The following is a 24,085-nucleotide window of genomic DNA, read 5'->3' as shown; positions in this document are numbered from 1 at the left end:
AGGTTGAGAAGAGATTTGATAGAGGTGTTCGAAATTATGACGGGGTCTGGACAGAGTAGATAGAGAGAAACTGTTCCCATTGGCGGTAGGGTTGAGAGCCTGAGGCAGTTGGCAAAAGAACCAAAGGTGACATGAGGAAAAACTTTTTATTATGCAGCGAGTGGTTAGTCTCTGGAATGCACTGCCTGAGAGTGTGGTGGAGGCAGATTCAATTGAGGCTCTCAAAAGGGATTTCGGTAAATATTTGAACAGAAAAAATGTGTAAGGCTATGGGAAAAGGGGGGGGGGGGGGGGTGAGTTGTTCTTGCAGAGAGCAGGCACAAACACAAAGGGCCAAAAGGCCTCCTTCTGTGCTGTAACCATTCTATGATTCTATCTAGTATCGTTAACATATCAAAACATCCCAAGCGACTTCAGAGGAATGTAATCAGACAAAATTTGACACTGAGCTACCTAAGAAGATATTAGAGCAAGTGGTCACAGAGGTAGGTTTTAAGGAGCGTTCTAAAGGAAGAGGGAGAGGGGTAGGGAGGTTTATTGCATTGAAGGCAGTCTCATCTCTACTGCCCTCCTTTTTACACATTTTAAATTAAGGGCAACTCGATCCTGGCCGTGAACCGGTTCCTTCTCATATGCTATCTAATCATTTTTCATTCTCAGTTTTTTTTGTTTCTCTTGTTACAGCACTCTCTCTCTCTCTGGGCTCTCCCTCATCAGGGTTGCCTCAATAGGACTGATTCCCCTGATCTTAGCCAGGTTGGTGCTCACAGGGACCACTGGCTGGGAAATCACAGGTCTGCTGACCCAGATCCACTACCCATTAACTTAAATGGGTCAACAATAAGGGTTGGCGTGCCTGTGATTTTTCAAACAGTGTTTCCGGGGATCATTAGCCTCCGCTAGGACTACCTAACCGTGCACTCAGCAGAATGTCATTTATTTCCCCCCGTGAGATTTATGGGTAAAATGGAGCTTGTTCAATCCGATAGAACTAGGGCGGCACAGTGGCAAGCACCGCAGCCTCACAACTCCAGGGACCCGGGTTCGATTCCGGGTACTGCCTGTGTGGAGTTTGCAAGTTCTCCCTGTGTCTGCGTGGGTTTTCTCCGGGTGCTCCGGTTTCCTCCCACAAGCCAAAAGACTTGCAGGTTGATAGGTAAATTGGCCATTATAAATTGTCACTAGTATAGGTAGGTGGTAGGGAAATATAGGGACAGGTGGGGATGTTTGGTAGGAATATGGGATTAGTGTAGGATTAGTATAAATGGGTGGTTGATGGTCGGCACAGACTCGGTGGGCCGAAGGGCCTGTTTCAGTGCTGTATCTCTAATCTTATAATCTTAATCTTAAAAGATTGCTTAGCATGTACAGCATAGAAACAAGCTTTACTGGTCTATACTCAAGTTTATATGCTCCATTCGCGCCTTCTCAAACCCCTCTTTATTTAACCCTATCAGTAAAACCTTTTATTCCTTTCTCCCTTATGTATTTATTTGTTTCCCTTTAAAAGCTTCTCTGCTATTATTAACTACTTCTTATGGTAGCATATTCCACATTATGAAGGTTGTTTTCTGCAACTATTCACTGTTCTCATTGTTGCTATATTAGGGCTTTAAACCAGAACTAAAAGCCATTGGTGATATTGTGCATTCATAATTCTCAGCTGATAAACAGGCATCAAAATAACCCCATGTGATACAAGACAGCAAGTCAGAATAGCAACAGAATGTGAAATATGTATCAGCATTCATTGAAGAGAATGAATTCATCACTGACCTTTCCCTGAAAGTATCCAATGAGAAATTGTTATTAACTGGACGAATTGGTTACTTGGATACATCGTCAAGGGTATTAAACAACTATTTGGAACAACATATTCTAACCTTGTCAGCCGTTGCTGAGTGGGTAGCACTCTCTCGCCTGAGTCAGAAGGTTGTGAGTTCAAGTCCCACTCCAAAGACTTGAGTACGGCGCCATCTTTCAGCTAAGACGTCAAATCGAAGCCCTGTCTTCCCCCTTGGGTGGATGTAAAAGATCCCACAGTGCTATTTCAAAGCAGAGCAGGCCAGTTCTTCCCGGTGGCCTGGGATAATTTCTATCCCTCAACCAAAATCACAAACAAATTAGCTGGTCATTCTCACACTGCTGTTTGTGGGAGCTTGCTGTGCGCACATTGGCTGCTGCCAATTTCCAACAGTGACGACACTTCAAAAATCACTCCATGGCTGTGAAGTGCTGTAGGATATCCTGAGGCCATGAAAGGTGCTATATAAATGCAAGTTCTTCCTACTTTTGTATGGAACAGCCATGAAACTGATTTCTAGCATGATATGAGCGAGGATAGATGGGAGAAAGCCTTTAAAAGAGATCTCAAATACTATATAAAATAGTAAATCCGCAACTCTGCTTCAAATTAAACTGCTGCAGTAAATAACATCTGCAATAAAAATTTAGTTGCAGTAACGGAGATCATGAAAGTACTGGATTATCGTTAAAAAAAAAAATCTGGCTTACTAATGCCCTTGAGGGAAGGAAATCTGCTGTCATTACCTGGTCTGGCCGATATGTGACTCCAGACTGACAGCAATGTGGCTGACTCTTAACTGTCCCCTAAAATGGCCAAACAAGCCATCTTGATCTAGACTTGGGTGTGCAGGGCACAATTTCAAAACTTTGCAGATGATTCAAAACTTGGAAATAAGAGAAGTGTGAAGTGATTCATTTTAGTGGGAAGAATGAGGAGAGGCAACATAAATTAAAGGATACAATTCGAAGGGGGGTGCAGGAGCTGAGGCACCTGGGGGTACATGTGCACACATCGTTGAAGGTGACAGGGCAGGTTAAGAAAGTGGTTATTAAGGCTGAGAGTATCCTAAATAAAGGCATAGAGTACAAAAGCAAGGAAGTTATGCTGAACCTTTAATAAACACTGGTTTGGCCTCAACTGGTATATTGTGTCCAATTCTGGGCACCATACTTTAGGAGGGACGTGAAAGCTTTAGAGATGGTGCAGAAAAGATGTACGAGAATGGTTCCAGGAGAAGCTGGGACCATTCTCTATGGAGAAGAGGTTGAGAGGTGATTTGATAGAGGTGTTCAAAATCATAAGAGATCTGGACAGAGTAGATCAGGAGAAATCATTCCCATTGGCAGAAGGGTTGAGAACCAAAGGGCACAGATTTACGGTGAATGGCAAAAGAACCAAAGGCGACATGAGAAAAATCTTTTTTACCCAGCGAGTGGTTAGGATCTGGAATGCACTGCCTGACAGTGTGATGGAGGCAGATTCAATTGCGGCGTTCAAAAGGGAATTGGATAATTATCTGAACAGAAAACATTTTCAGGGCTACAGGGAAAAAGGGGTGGGGGGTGGGGGTGAGAAAGAGTGCAACTAACTGAGTTGTTCTTATAAGACGGGCTGAATGGCCTCCTTCTGTACTGTAACCATTCTATGAACCTATGAGTTGAAGACGGCTCACCACCACCTTCTCAAAGGCAATTAGGGATGGGTAATAAATGGTGGCCTTACCAGCAATACCTATATCCTCTGAGCGAATAAAAAAAAAAACAGGCTCAAACTAACAAAAAGAGGCATTTTGCATTGATATTAGCACATTCTTCTTCATACAAAGAGTTTTGAAAGAATTTGAGAGGAGAGACATTGAAAGATTATTTACCTGACTGACGAATTGGTAATAAAGGGACATATTTTTAGCATTAGCACAAGAAACTTCAAGGGTGAGGTTATTACAATTGGAATATGTTACTGGGAGTTTTGTGGTGAGTAACCTCCCTCCTGATTTCCCAAAGTCTGTCCACCATCTACAAGGCACAAATCAGGAGTGTGATGGAATACTCTCCACTTGCCTTCCAACAAGAAGCTCACCATCTAGGACAAAACAGCCCGTTTGATTGGCATCCCATCCACCACCTAAAACATTAATTCACTCCACCACCAGCGGACAGTGGCAGCAGCGTGTACCATCTACAAGATGCACTGCAGCAACTCACCATGCCTCCTTAGACAGCACCTACCAAACCCACGACCTCCACCACCTAGAAGGAAAAGGGCAGCGTATGCATGAGAACACCATCACCTGCAAGTTCCCCTCCAAGCCACAAACCATCCTGACCTGGAACTATATCGCCGTTCCTTCACTGTCGCTGGGTTCAAAATCCTGGAACGCCCTTCCTAACAGCACTGTGCGTGTACCTACCCCAAATGGACTGCAGCGGTTCAAGAAGGCGGCTCACCACCACCTTCTCAAGGGCAATTAGGGATGGGCAATAAATGCTGGCATAGCCAGTGACGCCCCCATCCAAAGAACAAATTTTTAAAAAATAAGTGGCTACGATGAAGCCAAACCAACTGGGACACTTAACAGGGAATTAGATGGATGTTTGAAAAGGAACATAATTCAAGGTTATGGGGAAGGAGCAGGCAAATTAAAACAGCCTAGATGGTAAAATAACACCAGCCCAGGTACACTGATCTCAATGGCCTCCTCCTATGCGACAGTTTTGACAATTGCACAAGAAAACTAAGGAAAGTAAGGAGTTCCCCAGTTCTAAGACCTTTGCAGAGAAGAACACGGTGTGACGAATCTTGCTTTCAACAGCCTGATTATGCAGTGAGGCAGAAAAGCTCGTAGATTAGCATATTTGGAAGGTAGGTGGAATGAGAGAGCTACGTTTGTAAGAACACTGACCATGGTAGCAACTATAAAGCAAAGCGAGAGGCTAGGGAAGAGAAGGATTAATCGAAAAAATTCTTCTTGTATAATATCCAATAATGCAAGAAAAATACCTAAAGAACTCCCCAGATATGGTGAAAATGTAGCTGAGATTCCCCCACTCTACATGTGTGGAAGAGTGGAAAGACCATGTCTTCAAACATCAGGGAACTACTCAATAATTAAAAGATGCACCCAGATAGTCATAAAATGATACAGCACAGGAGGAGGCAATTCGACACAGTGTGCCTGCACCGAATCTCAAAGCGCTGTCCCATTAATCCCACGCCCTGCTCTGTCCCCATAGCCCTGGATAGATTTTCCTTTCCAAGTCCATAAACAATTTCCCTTTGAAAGTTACGACTGCATCTGCTTCCACCACCGTTTCAAGCAGTGCATTCCAGTCTATTTGGTGAGCGAGACGAGTATTGGAAGCATGATTAAAATGAACTCACCCAATGCCTTCACGACGTTATCGGTTCAAAATCTGTAGAGGATTTTTAGCCCGATAGGGGCGGGCAGGCGTGAAAATTAATTTTCCAGTCGGCCTCCAGGTCACTGCAAGTGTCGGGACCAGCCTAACTGCCCGGAGGCAGCCTCGCAGTGGCAGACCAGGGGGCCAGTGCTCCAGGCAGGCTTAGAGGCCCTCCCTGCCTGGCTTCAGCAGGAGGCAGCCCTGTGGAGGGGGTTCCCCCACCCCCCCCACCCCCACCCCCAATACTGGTGACCCAACTGCAAAGGCCTTTTATTTAGACTTTTAAAAGAAGTTGGGAGAGAGGGTGCCTCCATCTTGGGGCGCCCTCTCCTTCACATAACTTGAAAGGCATCCTGCTGCTGCTTCCAAGCTGGGAGGCCTCCTCTTGGCACCAACCCAGCTTCGAGAGCCAGCCCACAATCCTTAATTGGATGGCGAATGCCCTCTGGCCACTAATTAGCCAATTCGGAGAAAAGCACAATGAGTGACTGTTTCCCACACAGTACGGGATTCTGACCACCCACCCACCCACTCACCATTTGAGCCTGACGACGGGGTCCTAAAGCCAGTAGAGCAAACTCTGCCCCTGGTCTGTGTTGTGTTAGTGGGCTTCATCAGGCCTCATTAGGAGAGGCGAAAACTGGCCATCACCAAGTTATGAGGAAGAAATAAGCTGGTGTGGTTGCCCCTGCCCACCCCTCCAGTGGCCCCCTAATGGAAAGCGGGCCTGTGTCATCCCCTCCTTACTAAATAGCCCACCGAAACTCACTAGTAAAGCAAGCTGAAACAATACTCGTGCAAGGAGATAGTGCCTTGTGACAAGGAGGGAAAGGAAACAAAGAATCATCGGACCAAGCGTAAAGCAAATTAACATAAATAGACAACATACTTCACTCCTTCACCTCGCTGCTCTCCAATAACAACCTGGACCACCAGTTTGTATCGCTCAAACGCACATTCTGCAAAAATAGGACACAAACTCTGATCAATCATTTAAATACTGTTTTTTGAACACAGACTTCTGAAAGCAGAGCTAATAGTTATCATACTTACTAAATCTAATTATACAGGGCTCTGGCAGAGTACTGTGCACTTTTGGTCTCTTAGCTTAGGAAGACTATACAAGCCTTAGATGGATTGCAACAAAGGGTCACTAGATTGATTCCTGGGATGAGATAATTGTCCTAGGAGGAGAGATTGAGTAGAATGGGCCTATACTTTCTGAAGTTTAGAAGAGTGAGAGGTGATCTCATTCAAAAATACTACATTAAGAGGCTTGACAAGGTAGATGCTGACAGGTTGCTTCTCCTGGTTGGAGAGTCTAGAACTAGTGGGTCATAGTCTCAGGATAAGGGGTCGGCCATTTAAGACTGAGATGAGAAAGTTCTTCACACAGAGGGTTGAGAGTCTTTGGAATCCTCTACCCCAGGGAGCTATGGATTCTCAGTTGTTGAGTATATTCAAGGCCAACATCGATAGATTTTTCAACTCTAAGAGAATCAAGGGATAGGGGGAGAATGCAGGAAAGTGGAGTTGATGATTCCATGATCACCCTGAATGGCAGAGCAGGCTCAAGGGGCTGTATGACCTTCTCTTGATCCTACTTCTTATGTTCTGACATAAACTTTTATCGACTCTCCTGATGATACAACAAGAGCTAACTTTTCTTTAGCATTCCCACAGTCAGAAAAAGACTTTTAGGGAGCAGAGGAAAATAAGTGGGCGGCAAGCAGGAAATCAAGACAAACAAAAGAAAGCAGGAAAGGGAGTGAGGAATGTGAAGCTGAAGGTATGGTTGAAGAGGAGAGCGACTAGGAGACTCCTGAAAGTGTGGAGAGTGGAAGGATCTGGGAAGACTGCTCTTGAGAGCAGGGATGCCTTTTTTAAATTCTTTCACGGGATGTGGGTGTTGCTGGCTAGGCCAGCATTTATGGCCCATCCCTAATTGCCCTTGAGGTGGTGGTGGTGAGCTGCCTTCTAGAACTGCTGCAGTCCATGTGGTGTAGATACACCCACAGTGATGTTGGTACACCCACAGTGATGTTAGGAAGAGTGTTCTAGGATTTTGACCCAGCGACAGTGAAGGAACGGCAATATAGTTCCAAGTCAGGATGGTGTGTGACTTGGAGGGGAACTTGCAGGTGGTGGTGTTCCCATGCATCTGCTGCCCTTGTCTTTCTAGGTGGAAGAGGTTGTGGGTTTGGAAGGTGCTGTCGAAGAAGCCTTGGTGAGTTGCTGCAGTGCATCTTATAGATGGTACACACTGCTGCCACTGTGCGCCAGTGGTGGAGGGAGTGAATGTTTTAGGTGCTGGATCGGGTGCCAATCAAACGGGCTGCTTTGTACTGCATGGTGTTAAGCTTCTTGAGTGTTGTTGGAACCGCACTCATCCAGGCACGGGATGTACTGCAACATCTTGGTTAGGGGTGCAGTCAGTTCTGGAGCACAAGTCTTCAGTACATTGCAATATCTCTGTCAGGGCCCATAGCCTTTGCAGTATCCAGAGCCTTCAGCCATTTTTTGATATCACGTGGGGTAAATAGAATTTGCTGAAGTCTGGCATCTGTGATGCTGGGGACCTATCGAGGAGGCCTAAATGGATCATCCACTCAGCACTTCTGGCTGAAGAGTGTTGCAAGTGCTTCAGCCTTGTCTTTTGCACTGATGTGCTTGGCTTCCCCATAATTGAGAATGGCGATATTTGTAGAGCCACCTCCTCCAATTAACTGTTTAATTGTCCACCACCAGTGGCGCAGTGGTTAGCACCGCAGCCTCACAGCTCCAGCGACCCGGGTTCAATTCCGGGTACTGCCTGTGTGGAGTTTGCAAGTTCTCCCTGTGTCTGCGTGGGTTTCCTCCGGGTGCTCCGGTTTCCTCCCACAAGCCAAAAGACTTGCAGGTTGGTAGGTAAATTGGCCATTACAAATTGCCCCTAGTATAGGTAGGTGGTAGGGAAATATAGGGACAGGTGGGGATGTGGTAGGAATATGGGATTAGTGTAGGATTAGTATAAATGGGTGGTTGATGGTCGGCACAGACCCGGTGGGCCGAAGGGCCTGTTTCAGTGCTGTACCTCTAAACTAAACTAAACCATTCACAACTGGATGTGGCAGGACTGCAGAGCTTAGATCTGATACGTTGGTTGTGGGATCACTTCGCCCCGTCTATTGCATGCTGCTTCCAGTTTGGCATGCAAGCAGTCCTTTGTTGTAGCTTCACTGGGTTGACACCTCATTTTAGGTATGCCTAATGCTACTCCTGGCATGCCCTCCTGCACTCTTCACTGAACCAGGGTTGATGGTAATGATATACAGTATGCTGGGCCATGAGGTTACAGATTGTGGTTGAATACAATTCTGCTGCTGCTGATGGGCCACAAGTGCCTAATGGATGCCCAGTTTTGAGTTGCGAGATCTGTTCGAAATCTATCCCATTTAGCACAGTGGCAGTGGAGGGTATCCTCAATGTGAAGACAGGACTTCGTCTCCACAAGGACTATGCGGTAGTCACTCCTACCAATACTGTCATGAACAGATGCATCAGGTAGATTGGTGAGGACGAGGCCAAGTAGATTTTCCTCTCTTGTTGGTTCCCTCACCACTGGCCGCAGACCCAGTCTAGAAGCTATGTCCTTTAGGACTCGGCCAGCTCGGTCAGTAGTGGTGCTATCGAGCTACTCTTGGTCATGGACATTGAAGTCCCCCACCCAGAGTACATTCTGTGCCCTTGCCACCCTCAGTGCTTCTTCCAAGTGCTGTTCAACGTGGAGGAGTACTGATTCATCAGCTGAGGGAGGGCAGTAGGTGGTAATCAGCAGGAGGTTTCCTTGTCCATGTTTGGCCTGATGCCATGAGACTTCATGGGGTCCAGAGCTGACGTTGAGGACTCCCAGGGCAACTCCCTCCCAATTGTATACCACTGTGCCGCCACCTCTGCTGGGTCTGTCCTGACGGTGGGACAGGACATACCCGGGGATGGTGATGGTAGTGTCTGGGACATTGTCTGAAAGGTATGATTCTATGTGTATGAATATGTCAGGCTGTTGCTTGACTAATCTGTGGGACAGCTCTCCCAACTTTGGCACAAGCCCCCAGATGTTAGTAAGAAGCACTTTGCAGGGTCAACTGGGCTGGGGTTGCCATTGTCGTTTCCAGTGCCCAGGTTGATGCCAGGTGGTCCGTCCGGTTTCATTCCTTTAGACTTTTCTCTCGTGGTTGGTATCACTGAGCGGCTTGCTAGGCCATTTCAGCAGGCATTTAAGAGTTAACCACAGTGCCTGTGGGTCTGGAGTCACATGTGGGCCAGACCAGGTAAGAACAGCAGATTTCCTTCCCTAAACGATATTAATGGTGGTGGAGCGGAAGACAAGAGTTGGGTTGAGGTCAAATAGGCAGACCAGGTACAGGACGTAGGACTGGCGGCAGATCAAGGCAGTGCAGTGGGATGAGGCCTCGGAGGGACTTGAAATAGATGGCAAGGATTTTAAAATCAATCTGCTGGGACACAGGAAGATGGCAAGGGCAGGGGAACAGCAGCGTGGGACTCTGTTCAGAGGAGGACCGGTTATTTGAGAAATTGGAACTCAATGATAAATAGATTCACGGGAAGGAGCGATGGAGGAGGGGTGGGCAGAACAGGAGGTGGAAACTGAATGCATGTGAGAAAGGCAAGTAAACAGTAACATCTTTGGATCAGGTGCAAGCTTGAGGGGGTTTTGGCCAAAGGCACACAGGTGTTAGTGGGAGCTGAAAGGGATGGCTTTTATTTTGCCAGCAACAAGCAGAAAGAAATTGTGTTCTAGCCAAGGCAGTGGGCAAACATGATGCGTGAGGTGATAGAGTCAACCAGATCAGGAGGTCCCGCAATGGATCTCCCCACAACCCCAAACCCCCCCCCAGTTTGGGCCAGGCCAGCTAATCTTAGCCTGGGGAGCAGTAGAAAAGGGGAGTCAGACCTCAATGCCTCTGGCGGAGGATGGGATTGTCCCCAGCGAGGGTGCCTACTGTCAAGCCGCTCACCGCCAAGGCTCATGTACGAAGAAAGGTCACTCACCTGAGATACTAGAGGTCAAAGGCCATCGGTGTTCCAGTGTTTAGTCAACACTTTCAGGAGCAGGGTGTTGAAATCAGAGAATAAACTGCTTCGTAGTCACGGTGAAAGTATTTAAACTGATTTTATAACAAGTTATTGAAGAGTACGCAATACATGTCCAGCACCAATTTTCATCTTCAAGTTCCAAGTTTTATGGAATGGTGCAGCACATTGTGCACATGCCAGTTCTTTTCAAGGAGCTATCCAATTACTCCCAATCCCTCCCCCACCCTGTAAATGTTTTTCTTTCCAAGTACATATCACCAAGGCCATCTATTTATATGTCTGTAACATCGCCCTACTCCACCCCGCCTCAGCCTACCTGCTGCTGAAACCCTCATCCGTACCTTTGTTACCTCTAGGCGTGACCATTCCAATGCTCTCTTGGCCAGCCTGCCACCTTGCACCCGACATAAAATGGAGCATATCCAAAACCCTGCTACCCGTATCCCAACTTGCACTGAGCCCCTTTCACTCAGCACCCGCTGTGCTCACCAATCTATCTTGGCTCCTGATCCACCAATACCTCAACTTTAAAGCTGCTATCCTTTTATTTTCCAAATCCCTCCATGGCCTCGCCCCTCCCGATCTCTGTAACCTCTTACATCCCTCCAAGATCTCTGCACTTCTCCAATTCTGGCCTCTTGCACATCCCTGATTTTCATGACTCCATCACTGGCTGCCATGCCTTCATCTACCCAGGCCCCAAGCCCTGGATTTCACTCCCTAATCCTCTCGTCAATTGCCCTGCAACATTTTACCAGGTCAAAGGCACTATATAAATGAAAGTCGTTATATGTCTCATAGGTGGGGTGGTGTAACTGGTGGGGATTGTAATGCTGAAGTGCCACCTCACCTACTTGTAGCTCATAAAGATGCCAGTGCAACATGTACAGGTAGGATACAAGGATCACTACATGTGTACTGTACCTTTCACTTGAGTTTTTATGGCCTCTGCAATCTTCTTAGTCATGTTGGGAACCTCCTCTGGGTCATAAAATTTGTTCGATAGTTCCTCCTTCAGCACATTATTGATCTTTCCTTTTACAACGGCTGGCTTGAATCTAGTGACAATAGTGTTGGCCATTAGTACATGCCATTCTACAGCGTTTACACTTAAGCGACACTATGTGCACAGCTTTATTATACCAGGGCGATAATTTGCTTCCCATTACACAAGACTAGCATTCGAGTTACACCAACAGACTTTTGGCTTGCCTGCTCCTTCCTCATCTCTCCTGAAGCTGCTGGGTAACAGATCAAGCAACAGCACACTGACACCTTGCCCAGGCCCCTATACTTCTACAAAAAGCAAATTACTGCGGTTGCTGGAAATCGGAACTAAAAACAGAAATGCTGGAAACACTCAGGAGGCCAGGCGGCATCCATGGAGGGAGAAACAAAGTTAATATTTCAGACCAACGGCACTTCATCCGAACTAGATGTTAGAGATTTAACTGTTTATAAGCCAGTACAGAGCCAGGGAAAAGGAAGGTGAGAGAGAAAGAACAAAAGGGAAGGTCTGTGATAGTGTACAAGGCAGGAGGGATTGAATGACAAAAGGGATGATTGTGCAAGGGAAAAAGGGGGAAGTAATGGGACAAGTAAAGAAATTTTGTGGGGGATCTTTTAGAGACAATAATCCGAGGCAAAGTGAATTGTTACTTGGAAAATATAGATTAATAACTGACAACCAGCAAGGATTTGCTAAAGGCAAATAGTGTTTGAACAGCTTGATTTTGTTGAAGCAACGGAGAGGACTGACGAGAGTAGTGCAGGTACTGGTCTGTATATGGACTTTCAAAAGGCATTTGGGAAAGTACCACATAACAGAGTTATTAGCAAAGTTGAAACCCGTGAGTTTAAAAGGTCAGGACAGTGTGGATATGAAATTGGCCAAGCAACAGAAAGCAGAGAGTAGTGGTGAATGTTTATTTATCAGACTGGAGGGAAGTATACAGTGATGCCCCCCTCCCCCAGGGGTTGGTACAGCTTGTTTTGATATATATTAATGACCTGGACTTCGGTGTGCAGGGCATAATTTTGGGGTGCAAGTACATAATTCCCTGAAAGTGGCAACACAGGTAGACAGGGTGGTGAAGAAGGTGTACGGCATGCTTGCCTTCATCGGCCGAGGCATTGAGTACAAGAGTTGGAACGTCATGTTACAGTTGTACATAATGTTGGTTAGGCCGCATTTGGAGTACTGCGTGCAGTTCTGGTTTCCACACTACAGGAAAGATGTGATTAAACTAGAGAGCGTGCAGAAAGGATTCACAAGGACGTTGCCTGGTTTGGAGGGCTTGAGTTATAAAGGCTGGGTCTGTCTTCCCTGGAGCAAAGGAGGCTGAGAGGGGACATGATAGAGGTATATAAAATTATGAGAGGCCTAGATAGGGTAGATAGACAGAGTCTGTTGCCCATGGTAGGGGTGACTAAAACTAGAGGGCATAGATTTAAGATGAGAGGGAGGAGGTTTAAAGGGGATCAAAGGGGTAAATTTTTCACACAAAAAATAGTATCTGGAATGAGCTGCCTGAGGAGGTGGTGGAGGCAGGAAAAGTAGCGACATTTACGAGGCATATGGACAGGTACTTGAATGAGCAAGGCATAGAGGGATATGGAATTAATGCAGGCAGGTGGGATTAGTATAGATAGGCATTATGGTCGGCATGGACACGGTGGGCAGAAGGGCCCGTTTCTATGCTGTACGACTCTATGACATGAAACTCAGAATTATAGTAAACAATGAGGAGGATGGTGACAGACTTCACGAGGACATAGACTGGCAAAATGCACAGACACGTGGCAGATGAAATTTAATGCAGAGGAGTGTGAAGTGGTACATTTTGGTAGGAAGAATGAGGAGAGGTAATATAAACTAAATGATACCATTTTAAAAGGTGTTCAACAACAGAGAGGGTTATGTGGGGTGACAGGATGAGTTAAAAAGACTGTTAAAAAAAAGCATACAGGACCCTGGGCTTTATAAATAAAGGCATAGAGAACAAAGGCAAGGAAGTTATGCTAACCGTTTATAAACATTGGTTCGGCCCCAATTGGAGTACTGTGTCCAAAGCTGGGCATCACACTTTAGGAAGGATGTCAAGGCCTTGGACAGGGTGCAGAGGAGATTTACAAGAATGGCACCAGGGATACGGGACTTCAGTTATACAGGGAGACTGGGGTTGTTCTCCTTAGAACAAAGGCTAAGAGGAAATTAAAGAGAGGTGTTCAAAATCATGACGGGATTTGAGGGGAGAGTAGATGAGAAACTGTTTCCAGTGGTGGAAGGGTCAGTATCCAGAGAACACAGATTTAAAGTGTTTGCCAAAAGAAGCAGAGGGGAGATCAGCAGAATATTTTTAATCAGCCAGTTATGATGATCTGGAATGCGCCCTCTGAGCCCAGTCTGTGGGGGCTTTGTGGAGGAAATATTTCCATTAACTTAGGGATGGACAGGCAGCAGTGGGAAAGGCTAAGGTGCTTGGAAAGGCTTTTGAAATCCAAGCTGTAATGGTGGAGGCAGAGGGAGGAAAACGTGGAACAGACACAGCAGTGATTTTAAAGCTGAGGCAAGGCGCAGAACACAGGGAGCAACAATATTTTTCTGTCAGGATTGTCTGGGTGCTGCGGTTGGAGCTTCAATGTCGATCAGACGATGGACGTGGTTAACTAATTTTAATGCCCAGGAAGAAAGGCCAATGAAAATGGACTGAACAAAAATGGCACAGTGAAGTTTAGCAACAAATCTTCACTTAGCAGAAATTGATTAGTTCTTTTTTAAAGAGGCAAATCGAAGTGTCGATTCTTTTGTTGTTTTACAGTTCAGGGTTGTCACTGAAAGTCAGGACAGCGTTCCAGAAAGAGAAGAGGCTGGGGGTATCTGAAGGATGCAGGGGCCGCAAGCAACAAAACCTAAATGGCCAAAACACTGAGCAGGAAAGAGAGCAGGTCAGAGGCTGAAAGAGCTGCTAAAGGGGGAATACAAACTAAATGACTAATTATAAAAAGCCAAGGGAAATGAGAAGAATTTTTACACAGTGAGTCACTGTGAGCTGGAATGCACTGTTTGAAAAGGGGTGGAAACAGGTTCAATAGGTTCATAAGGGAATGGAAGAAAAACATTTGCAGAGCTCTGGGGAAAGACCAGGTGGAAGTGGGACTAATTGGACAGGTCTTTCAAAGAGCCAGCAGAGGCAAGATGGGCTGAATGGACTCCATCAGTGCCATAGCATTCAAATATCCAAACAGTGCGGGGAAAAAGCACAACCTTTAGAAGCACAATTTGACGAAAGAGAAAGCGAGATGGAGGCAGCAAGCAACACAGTTCCCCGCCACCCTCCCCCACCTCCACACCCCTCCCCGGGGACACAGTCTCTCCCCATCCCCCCCGCCTCCTGCCCAGGGACACTCTTCCACCCCCTCCCCCCACGGGGTACACACTCTCCCCCCATCCCATCCCCCCCCCCCCTCCTGCCCAGGAACACTCGTCCACCCCCTCCCCCCACGAGGTACACACTCTCCCCCCATCCCCCCCCCCCCTCCTGCCCAGGAACACTCGTCCACCCCCTTCCCCCACGGGGTACACACTCTCCCCCCATCCGCCCCCCTTCTGCCCAGGGACACTCTCTTCCCCACCCCCCCACCCACGGGGTATACATTCTCTTCTCCCCCCCCCCCCCCCCCCCAGGGTACACACTCTCTCCCCATCCCCCCCACTCCTTCCCAGGGACACTCTCTTCTCTCTCCCCCCCCCCCCCAGGGTACACACTCTCTCCCCATCCCCCCCTCCCCCCCACTCCTTCCCAGGGACACTCTCTTCTCCCCCCCCAGGGTACACACTCTCTCCCCATCCCCCCACTCCTTCCCAGGGACACTCTCTTCTCTCTTCCCCCCCCCCCCCCAGGGTACACACTCTCTCCCCATCCCCCCCTCCCCCCCACTCCTTCCCAGGGACACTCTCTTCTCCCCCCCCAGGGTACACACTCTCTCCCCATCCCCCCCTCCCCCCCACTCCTTCCCAGGGACACTCTCTTCTCTCCCCCCCCCCCCCCCCCCCAGGGTACACACTCTCTCCCCATCCCCCCCACTCCTTCCCAGGGACACTCTCTTCTCTCTCCCCCCCCCCCCCCCCAGGGTACACACTCTCTCCCCATCCCCCCCTCCCCCCCACTCCTTCCCAGGGACACTCTCTTCTCCCCCCCCCCCAGGGTACACACTCTCTCCCCATCCCCCCACTCCTTCCCAGGGACACTCTCTTCTCTCCCCCCCACCCCCCCAGGGGACACACTCTCTCCCCATCCCCCCCTCCCCCCCACTCCTTCCCAGGGACACTCTCTTCTCCCCCCCCCCCCAGGGTACACACTCTCTCCCCATCCCCCTCACTCCTTCCCAGGGACACTCTCTTCTCCCCCCCCCCCCCCCAGGGTACACACTCTCTCCCCATCCCCCCCACTCCTTCCCAGGGACACTCTCTTCTCCCCCCCAGGGTACACACTCTCCCCCCATCCCCCTCCCCCCCAGGGACACTCTCTTCTCTTCCCCCCCCAGGGTACACACTCTCTCCCCATCCCCCCCTCCCCCCCACTCCTTCCCAGGGACACTCTCTTCTCTCCCCCCCCCCCAGGGTACACACTCTCTCCCCATCCCCCCCTCCCCCCCACTCCTTCCCAGGGACACTCTCTTCTCTTCCCCCCCCCCCAGGGTACACACTCTCTCCCCATCCCCCCCTCCCCCCCACTCCTTCCCAGGGACACTCTCTTCTCCCCCCCCCCCCCAGGGTACACACTCTCTCCCCATCCCCCCTCCCCCCCACTCCTTCCCAGGGACACTCTCTTCCCCCCCCCCCAGGGTACACACTCTCCCCCCATCCCCCCCACTCCTTCCCAGGGACACTCTCTTCTCCCCCCCAGAGTACACACTCTCCCCCCATCCCCCCTCCCCCCCAGGGACACTCTCTTCTCCCCCCCCCCCCCCCAGGGTACACACTCTCTCCCCATCCCCCCCACTCCTTCCAAGGGACACTCTCTCCCCCCCCCCCAGGGTACACACTCTCCCCCCATCCCCCCTCCCCCCCAGGGACACTCTCTTCTCCCCCCCCCCCAGGGTACACACTCTCCCCCCATCCCCCCTCCCCCCCAGGGACACTCTCTTCTCCCCCCCCCAGGGTACACACTCTCTCCCCATCCCCCCCACTCCTTCCAAGGGACACTCTCTTCTCCCCCCCCCCCCAGGGTACACACTCTCCCCCCATCCCCCCTCCCCCCCCCAGGGACACTCTCTTCTCCCCCCCCCCAGGGTACACACACTCTCCCCATCCCCCCCACTCCTTCCAAGGGACACTCTCTTCTCCCCCCCCCCCCAGGGTACACTCTCTCCCCCCATCCCCCCTCCCCCCCAGGGACACTCTCTTCTCCCCCCCCCCCCAGGGTACACACTCTCTCCCCATCCCCCCCACTCCTTCCAAGGGACACTCTCTTCTCCCCCCCCCCAGGGTACACACTCTCTCCCCATCCCCCCCACTCCTTCCAAGGGACACTCTCTTCTCCCCCCCCCAGGGTACACACTCTCTCCCCATCCCCCCCCACTCCTTCCAAGGGACACTCTCTTCTCCCCCCCCCCCCCCCCCCAGGGTACACACTCTCTCCCCATCCCCCCCACTCCTTCCAAGGGACACTCTCTTCTCCCCCCCCCAGGGTACACACTCTCTCCCCATCCCCCCCCACTCCTTCCAAGGGACACTCTCTTCTCCCCCCCCCCCCAGGGTACACACTCTCTCCCCATCCCCCCCCACTCCTTCCAAGGGACACTCTCTTCTCCCCCCCCCCCAGGGTACACACTCTCCCCCCATCCCCCCTCCCCCCCAGGGAAACTCTCTTTTCCCCCCCCCCAGGGTACACACTCTCTCCCCATCCCCCCCACTCCTTCCAAGGGACACTCTCTTCTCCCCCCCCCCCAGGGTACACACTCTCTCCCCATCCCCCCCACTCCTTCCAAGGGACACTCTCTTCTCCCCCCCCCCAGGGTACACACTCTCTCCCCATCCCCCCCCACTCCTTCCAAGGGACACTCTCTTCTCCCCCCCCCCCAGGGTACACACTCTCTCCCCATCCCCCCCCACTCCTTCCAAGGGACACTCTCTTCTCCCCCCCCCCCCCCCAGGGTACACACTCTCCCCCCATCCCCCCTCCCCCCCAGGGAAACTCTCTTTTCCCCCCCCCCCCAGGGTACACACTCTCTCCCCATCCCCCCCACTCCTTCCAAGGGACACTCTCTTCTCCCCCCCCCCCCAGGGTACACACTCTCCCCCATCCCCCCTCCCCCCCCAGGGACACTCTCTCCTCCCCCCCCCCCAGGGTACACACTCTCCCCCCATCCTCCCTCCCCCCCAGGGACACTCTCTTCTCCCCCCCCCCCCAGGGTACACACTCTCTCCCCACCCCCACCTCCTGCCCGGGGACACTCTCTTCTCCCCCCCCCCCCCCAGGGTACACACTCTCCCCCCATCCCCCCTCCCCCCCAGGGAAACTCTCTTTTCCCCCCCCCCAGGGTACACACTCTCTCCCCATCCCCCCCACTCCTTCCAAGGGACACTCTCTTCTCCCCCCCCCCCCAGGGTACACACTCTCTCCCCATCCCCCCCACTCCTTCCAAGGGACACTCTCTTCTCCCCCCCCCAGGGTACACACTCTCTCCCCATCCCCCCCCACTCCTTCCAAGGGACACTCTCTTCTCCCCCCCCCCCCCAGGGTACACACTCTCTCCCCATCCCCCCCCACTCCTTCCAAGGGACACTCTCTTCTCCCCCCCCCCAGGGTACACACTCTCCCCCCATCCCCCCTCCCCCCCAGGGAAACTCTCTTTCCCCCCCCCCCAGGGTACACACTCTCTCCCCATCCCCCCCACTCCTTCCAAGGGACACTCTCTTCTCCCCCCCCCCCCAGGGTACACACTCTCCCCCCATCCCCCCTCCCCCCCCAGGGACACTCTCTTCTCCCCCCCCCCCCCCCCCCCCAGGGTACACACTCTCCCCCCATCCTCCCTCCCCCCCAGGGACACTCTCTTCTCCCCCCCCCAGGGTACACACTCTCTCCCCACCCCCACCTCCTGCCCGGGGACACTCTCTTCTCCCCCCCCCCCCCCCCCCCAGGGTACACACTCTCCCCCCATCCCCCCTCCCCCCCAGGGACACTCTCTTCTCCCCCCCCCCAGGGTACACACTCTCCCCCCATCCCCCCTCCCCCCCCAGGGACACTCTCTTCTCCCCCCCCCCAGGGTACACACTCTCCCCCCATCCTCCCTCCCCCCCAGGGTACACACTCTCCCCCCATCCTCCCTCCCCCCCAGGGTACACACTCTCTCCCCACCCCCACCTCCTGCCCGGGGACACTCTCTCACCCGCCCCCACGGGGTAGACACACTCTCTCCCACCCCGTGCCCCCGGGTAGACACTCTCTGTCTCGGGCGGTACCTGCGCTGAAACGCCGGTCTGATGTTGTAAGTATTTTCCGACATTTCCCCACAGGTCCCCTCACCATGGCAACCAGCGCATTTCCGACCCGCACATTGTCCCCCACCCAGCACTTCCGCCCCGCACATTGTCCCCCACCCAGCACTTCCGCCCCGCACATTGTCCCCCACGGCAGGGACCCCCGGAAACAATGTCCCGGCGGATTGGTTCCGGAAACCACCCTTTCCTCGTTTATCAGAAACACTGGGATTCCTGTCCACCCGCCTCCCCAACCCCTGTGATTCGGCTCTGCTGCACCTTAAACCCAGCAGCAAGAACTTTGCAACGGCACTGGCCCCAGCCTGGCAGAGTGATGCTTTACTTCCTGTTAAAATGTCACAGCCCAAAACAAGGAGGCATACCCTTAAATTTAGAGTTGGCCCATTCAGACATGACATCAGGAAGGACAGTCATGTATACGAGCTTACAAACATACGAATTAGAAGGAGGAGTTGCCACTCAGCACCTGGAGCCTGCTCTGCCATTCAATAAGTTCATGGCTGAACTGATTTCTCCACATTACTGTGAGAATAAGAAATACTGAAATGTTGTTTCTACAGCTTGTGGAAAATTACCGAGAAGTCATTTCTACACAACATAATGAAGTCACTGAAAAAGAGAACTGATAAGGGTATGTAAGTAAAGACCTTGAGACAGTACAGCAGTTAAAAATTGTGCTTAGGCAGAGAAAAGAGAAACAGCAAGAGTTAGAACAAAGGATGTAGTGAATAAGAAACTGCCCCACTAAGATAAAGGCTGACAGCTGCAAGTTAAAACACACAATGGAGAGCCAAATAAGGTAAAACAACAACAAGAGTTAGGGGCTAGAAAGTTAGAGTAGGGGGAGAAGTAAACAGAGGAGGAGACTGTAGCAACTATAGGATAGGTTAGTGTCATAATATGTTATAACCAATAATGTAAACTAAAGGCGTGGAAAAATGGATTTGTATTGTATAAACATGAACTGAATATGTTGATCAGTGTGTCTGCTTGTAGGACACCCGATCTTGCAAGAATGTTAAATAAGCTTACTTCTTCAGAGTTTGACTTGGTGTAAATTATTATCAAGTGGGCTACGTTTCTCACAATTGGGGGCTCGTCCGGGATCTCTTCATCATTGCCGGGACCACGGCCGACGACAGACGAGAAGACGCGTCCCGTTAATTTATAAACAGTCTCGTTTCTCTCGTTGGTAGCGGACCCGAGTAATCGACTGAAAACGATCCTCGGGAAGTCACTCTGAACGAGTATTTAGTGCGGCAGGTACACACGTGAAGTCAGGCAACTCCGTGCACGGACCAAGGTAAGAAAAATGACTTTTAAGTATTATCTTGGTGACTTATGGTTAACTGTAGGATAAGACCTTCTAAGTACTAAAAGTCCTTGAGGAGTGAATTTTACAGTCCTGCAGTATAAGACCCTTCAGCTAGGAGGTGAGTACTGTATGGTATAAGACCCTTCAGTTAGGAGGTGAATACCGTCGGGTACAAGACCCTTCAGTTAGGAGGTGAATACCGTAAGGTATAAGACCCTTCAGTTAGGAGGTGAATACTGTGGGGCAGTATAAGACCCTTCAGTTAGGAGGTGAGTACTGTATGGTATAAGACCCTTCAGCTAGGAGGTGAATACCGTAGGGTATAAGACCCTTCAGCTAGGAGGTGAATACCGTAGAGTACAAGACCCTTCAGTTAGGAGGTGAATACTGTGGGGCAGTATAAGACCCTTCAGCTAGGAGGTGAGTACTGTATGGTATAAGACCCTTCAGCTAGGAGGTGAGTACTGTAAGGTATAAGACCCTTCAGCTAGGAGGTGAATACTGTAAGGTATAAGACCCTTCAGTTAGGAGGTGAATACTGGTTAACTGTAGGATAAGACCTTCTAAGTACTAAAAGACTGTAGGATAAGACCTTCTAAGTACTAAAAGTCCTTGAGGAGTGAATTTTACAGTCCTGCAGTATAAGACCCTTCAGCTAGGAGATGAGTACTGTATGGTATAAGACCCTTCAGTTAGGAGGTGAATACCGTAAGGTATAAGACCCTTCAGCTAGGAGGTGAATACCGTAGGGTACAAGACCCTTCAGTTAGGAGGTGAATACTGTCGGGTATAAGACCCTTCAGCTAGGAGGTGAATACCGTAGGGTACAAGACCCTTCAGTTAGGAGGTGAATACTGTCGGGTATAAGACCCTTCAGCTAGGAGGTGAATACTGTCGGGTATAAGACCCTTCAGCTAGGAGGTGAATACCGTAGGGTACAAGACCCTTCAGTTAGGAGGTGAATACTGTCGGGTATAAGACCCTTCAGCTAGGAGGTGAATACCGTAAGGTATAAGACCCTTCAGTTAGGAGGTGAATACCATAAGGTATAAGACTCTTCAGTTAGGAGGTGAATACCGTAAGGTATAAGACCCTTCAGCTAGGAGGTGAATACCGTAGGGTACAAGACCCTTCAGTTAACCATGGGAAATAAATCGTCTAAAAAGGAAGACGATGGGAGACGAGGAAAGTCTGCCGGCAACATCCCTCCAGAAAGTCCATTGGGACGGATGTTGGAGTATTGGGATTTAGAGTCAAAAACCAAGGAGAAAAAGACCTAAATATGATCTAAGGACAGCAAGAAGGACCACCCCTAAACCCGACGATAACGACGACGATAGAGACAGAGAGTCTCCTGAGACAATGATGCCCTTGAGAGAGGTACCAATAGGAAATAATGAAATTGGATTTGTTAGTGCACCATTAACGTCAGGAGAGGTAAGAGTGTTTAAAAAGGAAATGAAAGTCCTCGTAGAAGACCCCTGAAAATTTGGGAAAGAGAAAACCCTCCCGGGGTAGGGGGAAACGAACCAGCCGAACAAAAATACCCTAATCAAGACCCGCAGTGGCAGAACAATAACGTCGGCCATAGGGGCCAGATGAAAGACCTGAGAAATCTGATAGTAAAAGGCATTAGGGAATCTGTCCCAAAATCACAAAATTTGAATAAGGCCTTCGAAGTCAGACAGGAAAAGGATGAGACTCCCTCAAATTTCTTAGAGATTACGGGACACAATGAGGAAATATTCAGGTTTAGATCCAGAAGACCCGGTTGCCCAAGGATTCCTTCGAGTCTATTTTGTAACAAAATCATGGCCAGACATCCAAAAGAAAATTCAAAAGATAGATGGATGGAGTGAAAAACAATTGGACGAACTGCTCAGAGAAGCACAGAAAGTTTTCGTTAATAGAGATGAAGCCAGAGAAAAACAGTGAAGCTTAAATGAGATGGTAATTGTACAAGTGTTCCACCCTTTTATGTTGTAAACAAGTAGTTGAAGCCCCTGCAAAACTTATGCCTTTACAGAGTTACCGCAGGCCCCTCTTATGGCACAAGCAGGCGACGTATTGAGTGCGACCCCTCTGGGTGTTGAAGGCTGTTTCTAGACAAATAGACCATTAAAGGCACCTTGGTGGGATCAAAGGATTGATTTTTTAAAATGTTTTGAAGAATCAAAGGGGGGACTGTGAGAACAGAATTTAGATTTTAGAATTTTTAAGAACAGAATTACATGGGAACATTTAAGATGAAACAATTAATCAGTCATGTACTGCTAACAAGCTAGCTTCAGTGCTGCAGGGAGGGACAGCTTATCAGAAATGACTTCATAACTTCAGGGCTGCAGAGGCAACTTGGCCTTGCAGCTGGTACAGCGAGAGAGAGAGAGAGAGAGAGAGACATTGTACTTCAACAGCACTCTTCTTATCACCCAGACATGACAATCCTAGGGGAAAGTTAGAATGAAAAACATACCGACCAGGCTAATACACACCCCCTTGTTAGAGGGTGGCTCAGCCTACCCTTCTGATTCAGCAGTTGCTGAGTTTTTATATTTGCTTTTATATTATACTGTTTAAATGTTATTTGAGTAAATAGATCCACATAATCCTAGTGAATATATATAATCATATATAAGTTGATCAGTAGAGAGAAGGTTATCATAGAATGATAAAAGGGGGGAATGTGGAAGTGAGCAGAAAGGCATGGCACTGGTACTTGAAACAAGGTTACCCTGGACCAAATGTTTACCTATAGCGATACTCAGAATTCGGACAGCCCCTAGAAAAGATGTGGGACTGTCCTGCTATGAAATGCTATTCGGATTACCCTATATGGGAACCAGGGGCGAGATGCCAACCTTAGAAACTAAAGATTCGTTTCTCAAGAACTATATACTGGCGTTGTCTTCTTCATTGTCATTCCTCAGGAAGCAAGGCCTGTTAGCACAGACCCCACCTCTCGAATTTGCAGTGCACAAGATCCAACCAGGAGATTGGGTTCTGGTGAAATCGTGGAAAGAGACTAAACTACAACCGAACTGGGAAAGACCATACCAGACTCTCCTAACCACTGAAACAGCCAAAAGAATGGCAGAAAGAGGTTGGACCCACTACACAAGAATCAAGGGGCCGGTACAACCCCCGGCCGAGGAAGGAACTTGGACAACCGAATTAACAGAAGAACCATTGAAAATAAAGCTAAAAAGACTTTGAGTAAAGAACTTTTTTTTATATAGTGGCGCGAGCGCGGAAATACTGTCTGTAATATTGTGTGCCTTCTCTCTTTCTCTCTTTCTTTTCAAAAGTAGCCAGGAAATAAAATGGGTTGGATGTTTTTGTATGCAGTATTAGTCATCCCAGTAATGGGAAAAATAACAATGTGGGACGGAACTGACGGGGACAACGGTACACGAATTGAAATCCCCAAGAGCCAGGACCCTCAGGTGGTAGAAGTAGACTTATGTTTCCTAATCCCATGTGGGGGCATACATAACCAAAGAAATTATTATGTGGAGTCCCTCCATTATTATGGGGATGGACTACTAACAGGAGACCCACTCCCACCGATTATATCCATTCACCAGAGCCCCATAAAACCAGGCCCAGATTGTCCAGATAAGGAATGCAACCCTAACCAAGTGGACAGAAACGACTGGTGGAATATCCACCCAACGCCATCCGAATGGCTCAATAACAGAAGAACGACAAATCAAAAGTACCCACTTCCAATTAGACAACAAGGTGTTTGGAGTAACAGTTAGAGAAGGGAAAAAGAAAGGTGAATTAAAATGTTGTTTTCAGGTAACAATAGATAAGACTGGTAAACCATCTAACAAACTAAAAAGGACCTCTCATAACGATCCTAACACAGTAAAAATAATAGAGGTAAAGGACCTGAGAAAGACAATTGAGATAGAAACCGGTTACGGGGACACAAATGGGGTAGAATGGATAAAATA

At 49.5% G+C, this 24,085-nt stretch overlaps 1 protein-coding gene across 1 annotated transcript in view; it reads right to left on the bottom strand.

Moving 5' to 3' along the window:
- dynlt2b (dynein light chain Tctex-type 2B) overlaps positions 1-18,869 on the bottom strand; it is a 30,021-nt gene extending 11,152 nt beyond the window's left edge. The window contains exons 1-3 of the mRNA XM_068041599.1: positions 18,773-18,869; positions 11,230-11,363; positions 6,098-6,167 (exon numbers count right to left, since the gene is read on the bottom strand). Coding sequence (XP_067897700.1) covers positions 6,098-6,167; positions 11,230-11,363; positions 18,773-18,816 — 248 coding nt within the window. The 5' untranslated portion in view covers positions 18,817-18,869. The remainder of the gene's footprint in view (positions 1-6,097; positions 6,168-11,229; positions 11,364-18,772) is intronic.
- Positions 18,870-24,085: the final 5,216 nt, after the last annotated feature.

The sequence above is a fragment of the Heterodontus francisci genome, chromosome 11, assembly GCF_036365525.1.
Source record: "Heterodontus francisci isolate sHetFra1 chromosome 11, sHetFra1.hap1, whole genome shotgun sequence".
In the NCBI taxonomy this organism is placed as follows: domain Eukaryota; kingdom Metazoa; phylum Chordata; class Chondrichthyes; order Heterodontiformes; family Heterodontidae; genus Heterodontus; species Heterodontus francisci.
This window is presented reverse-complemented; position numbering and strand designations above follow the sequence as displayed.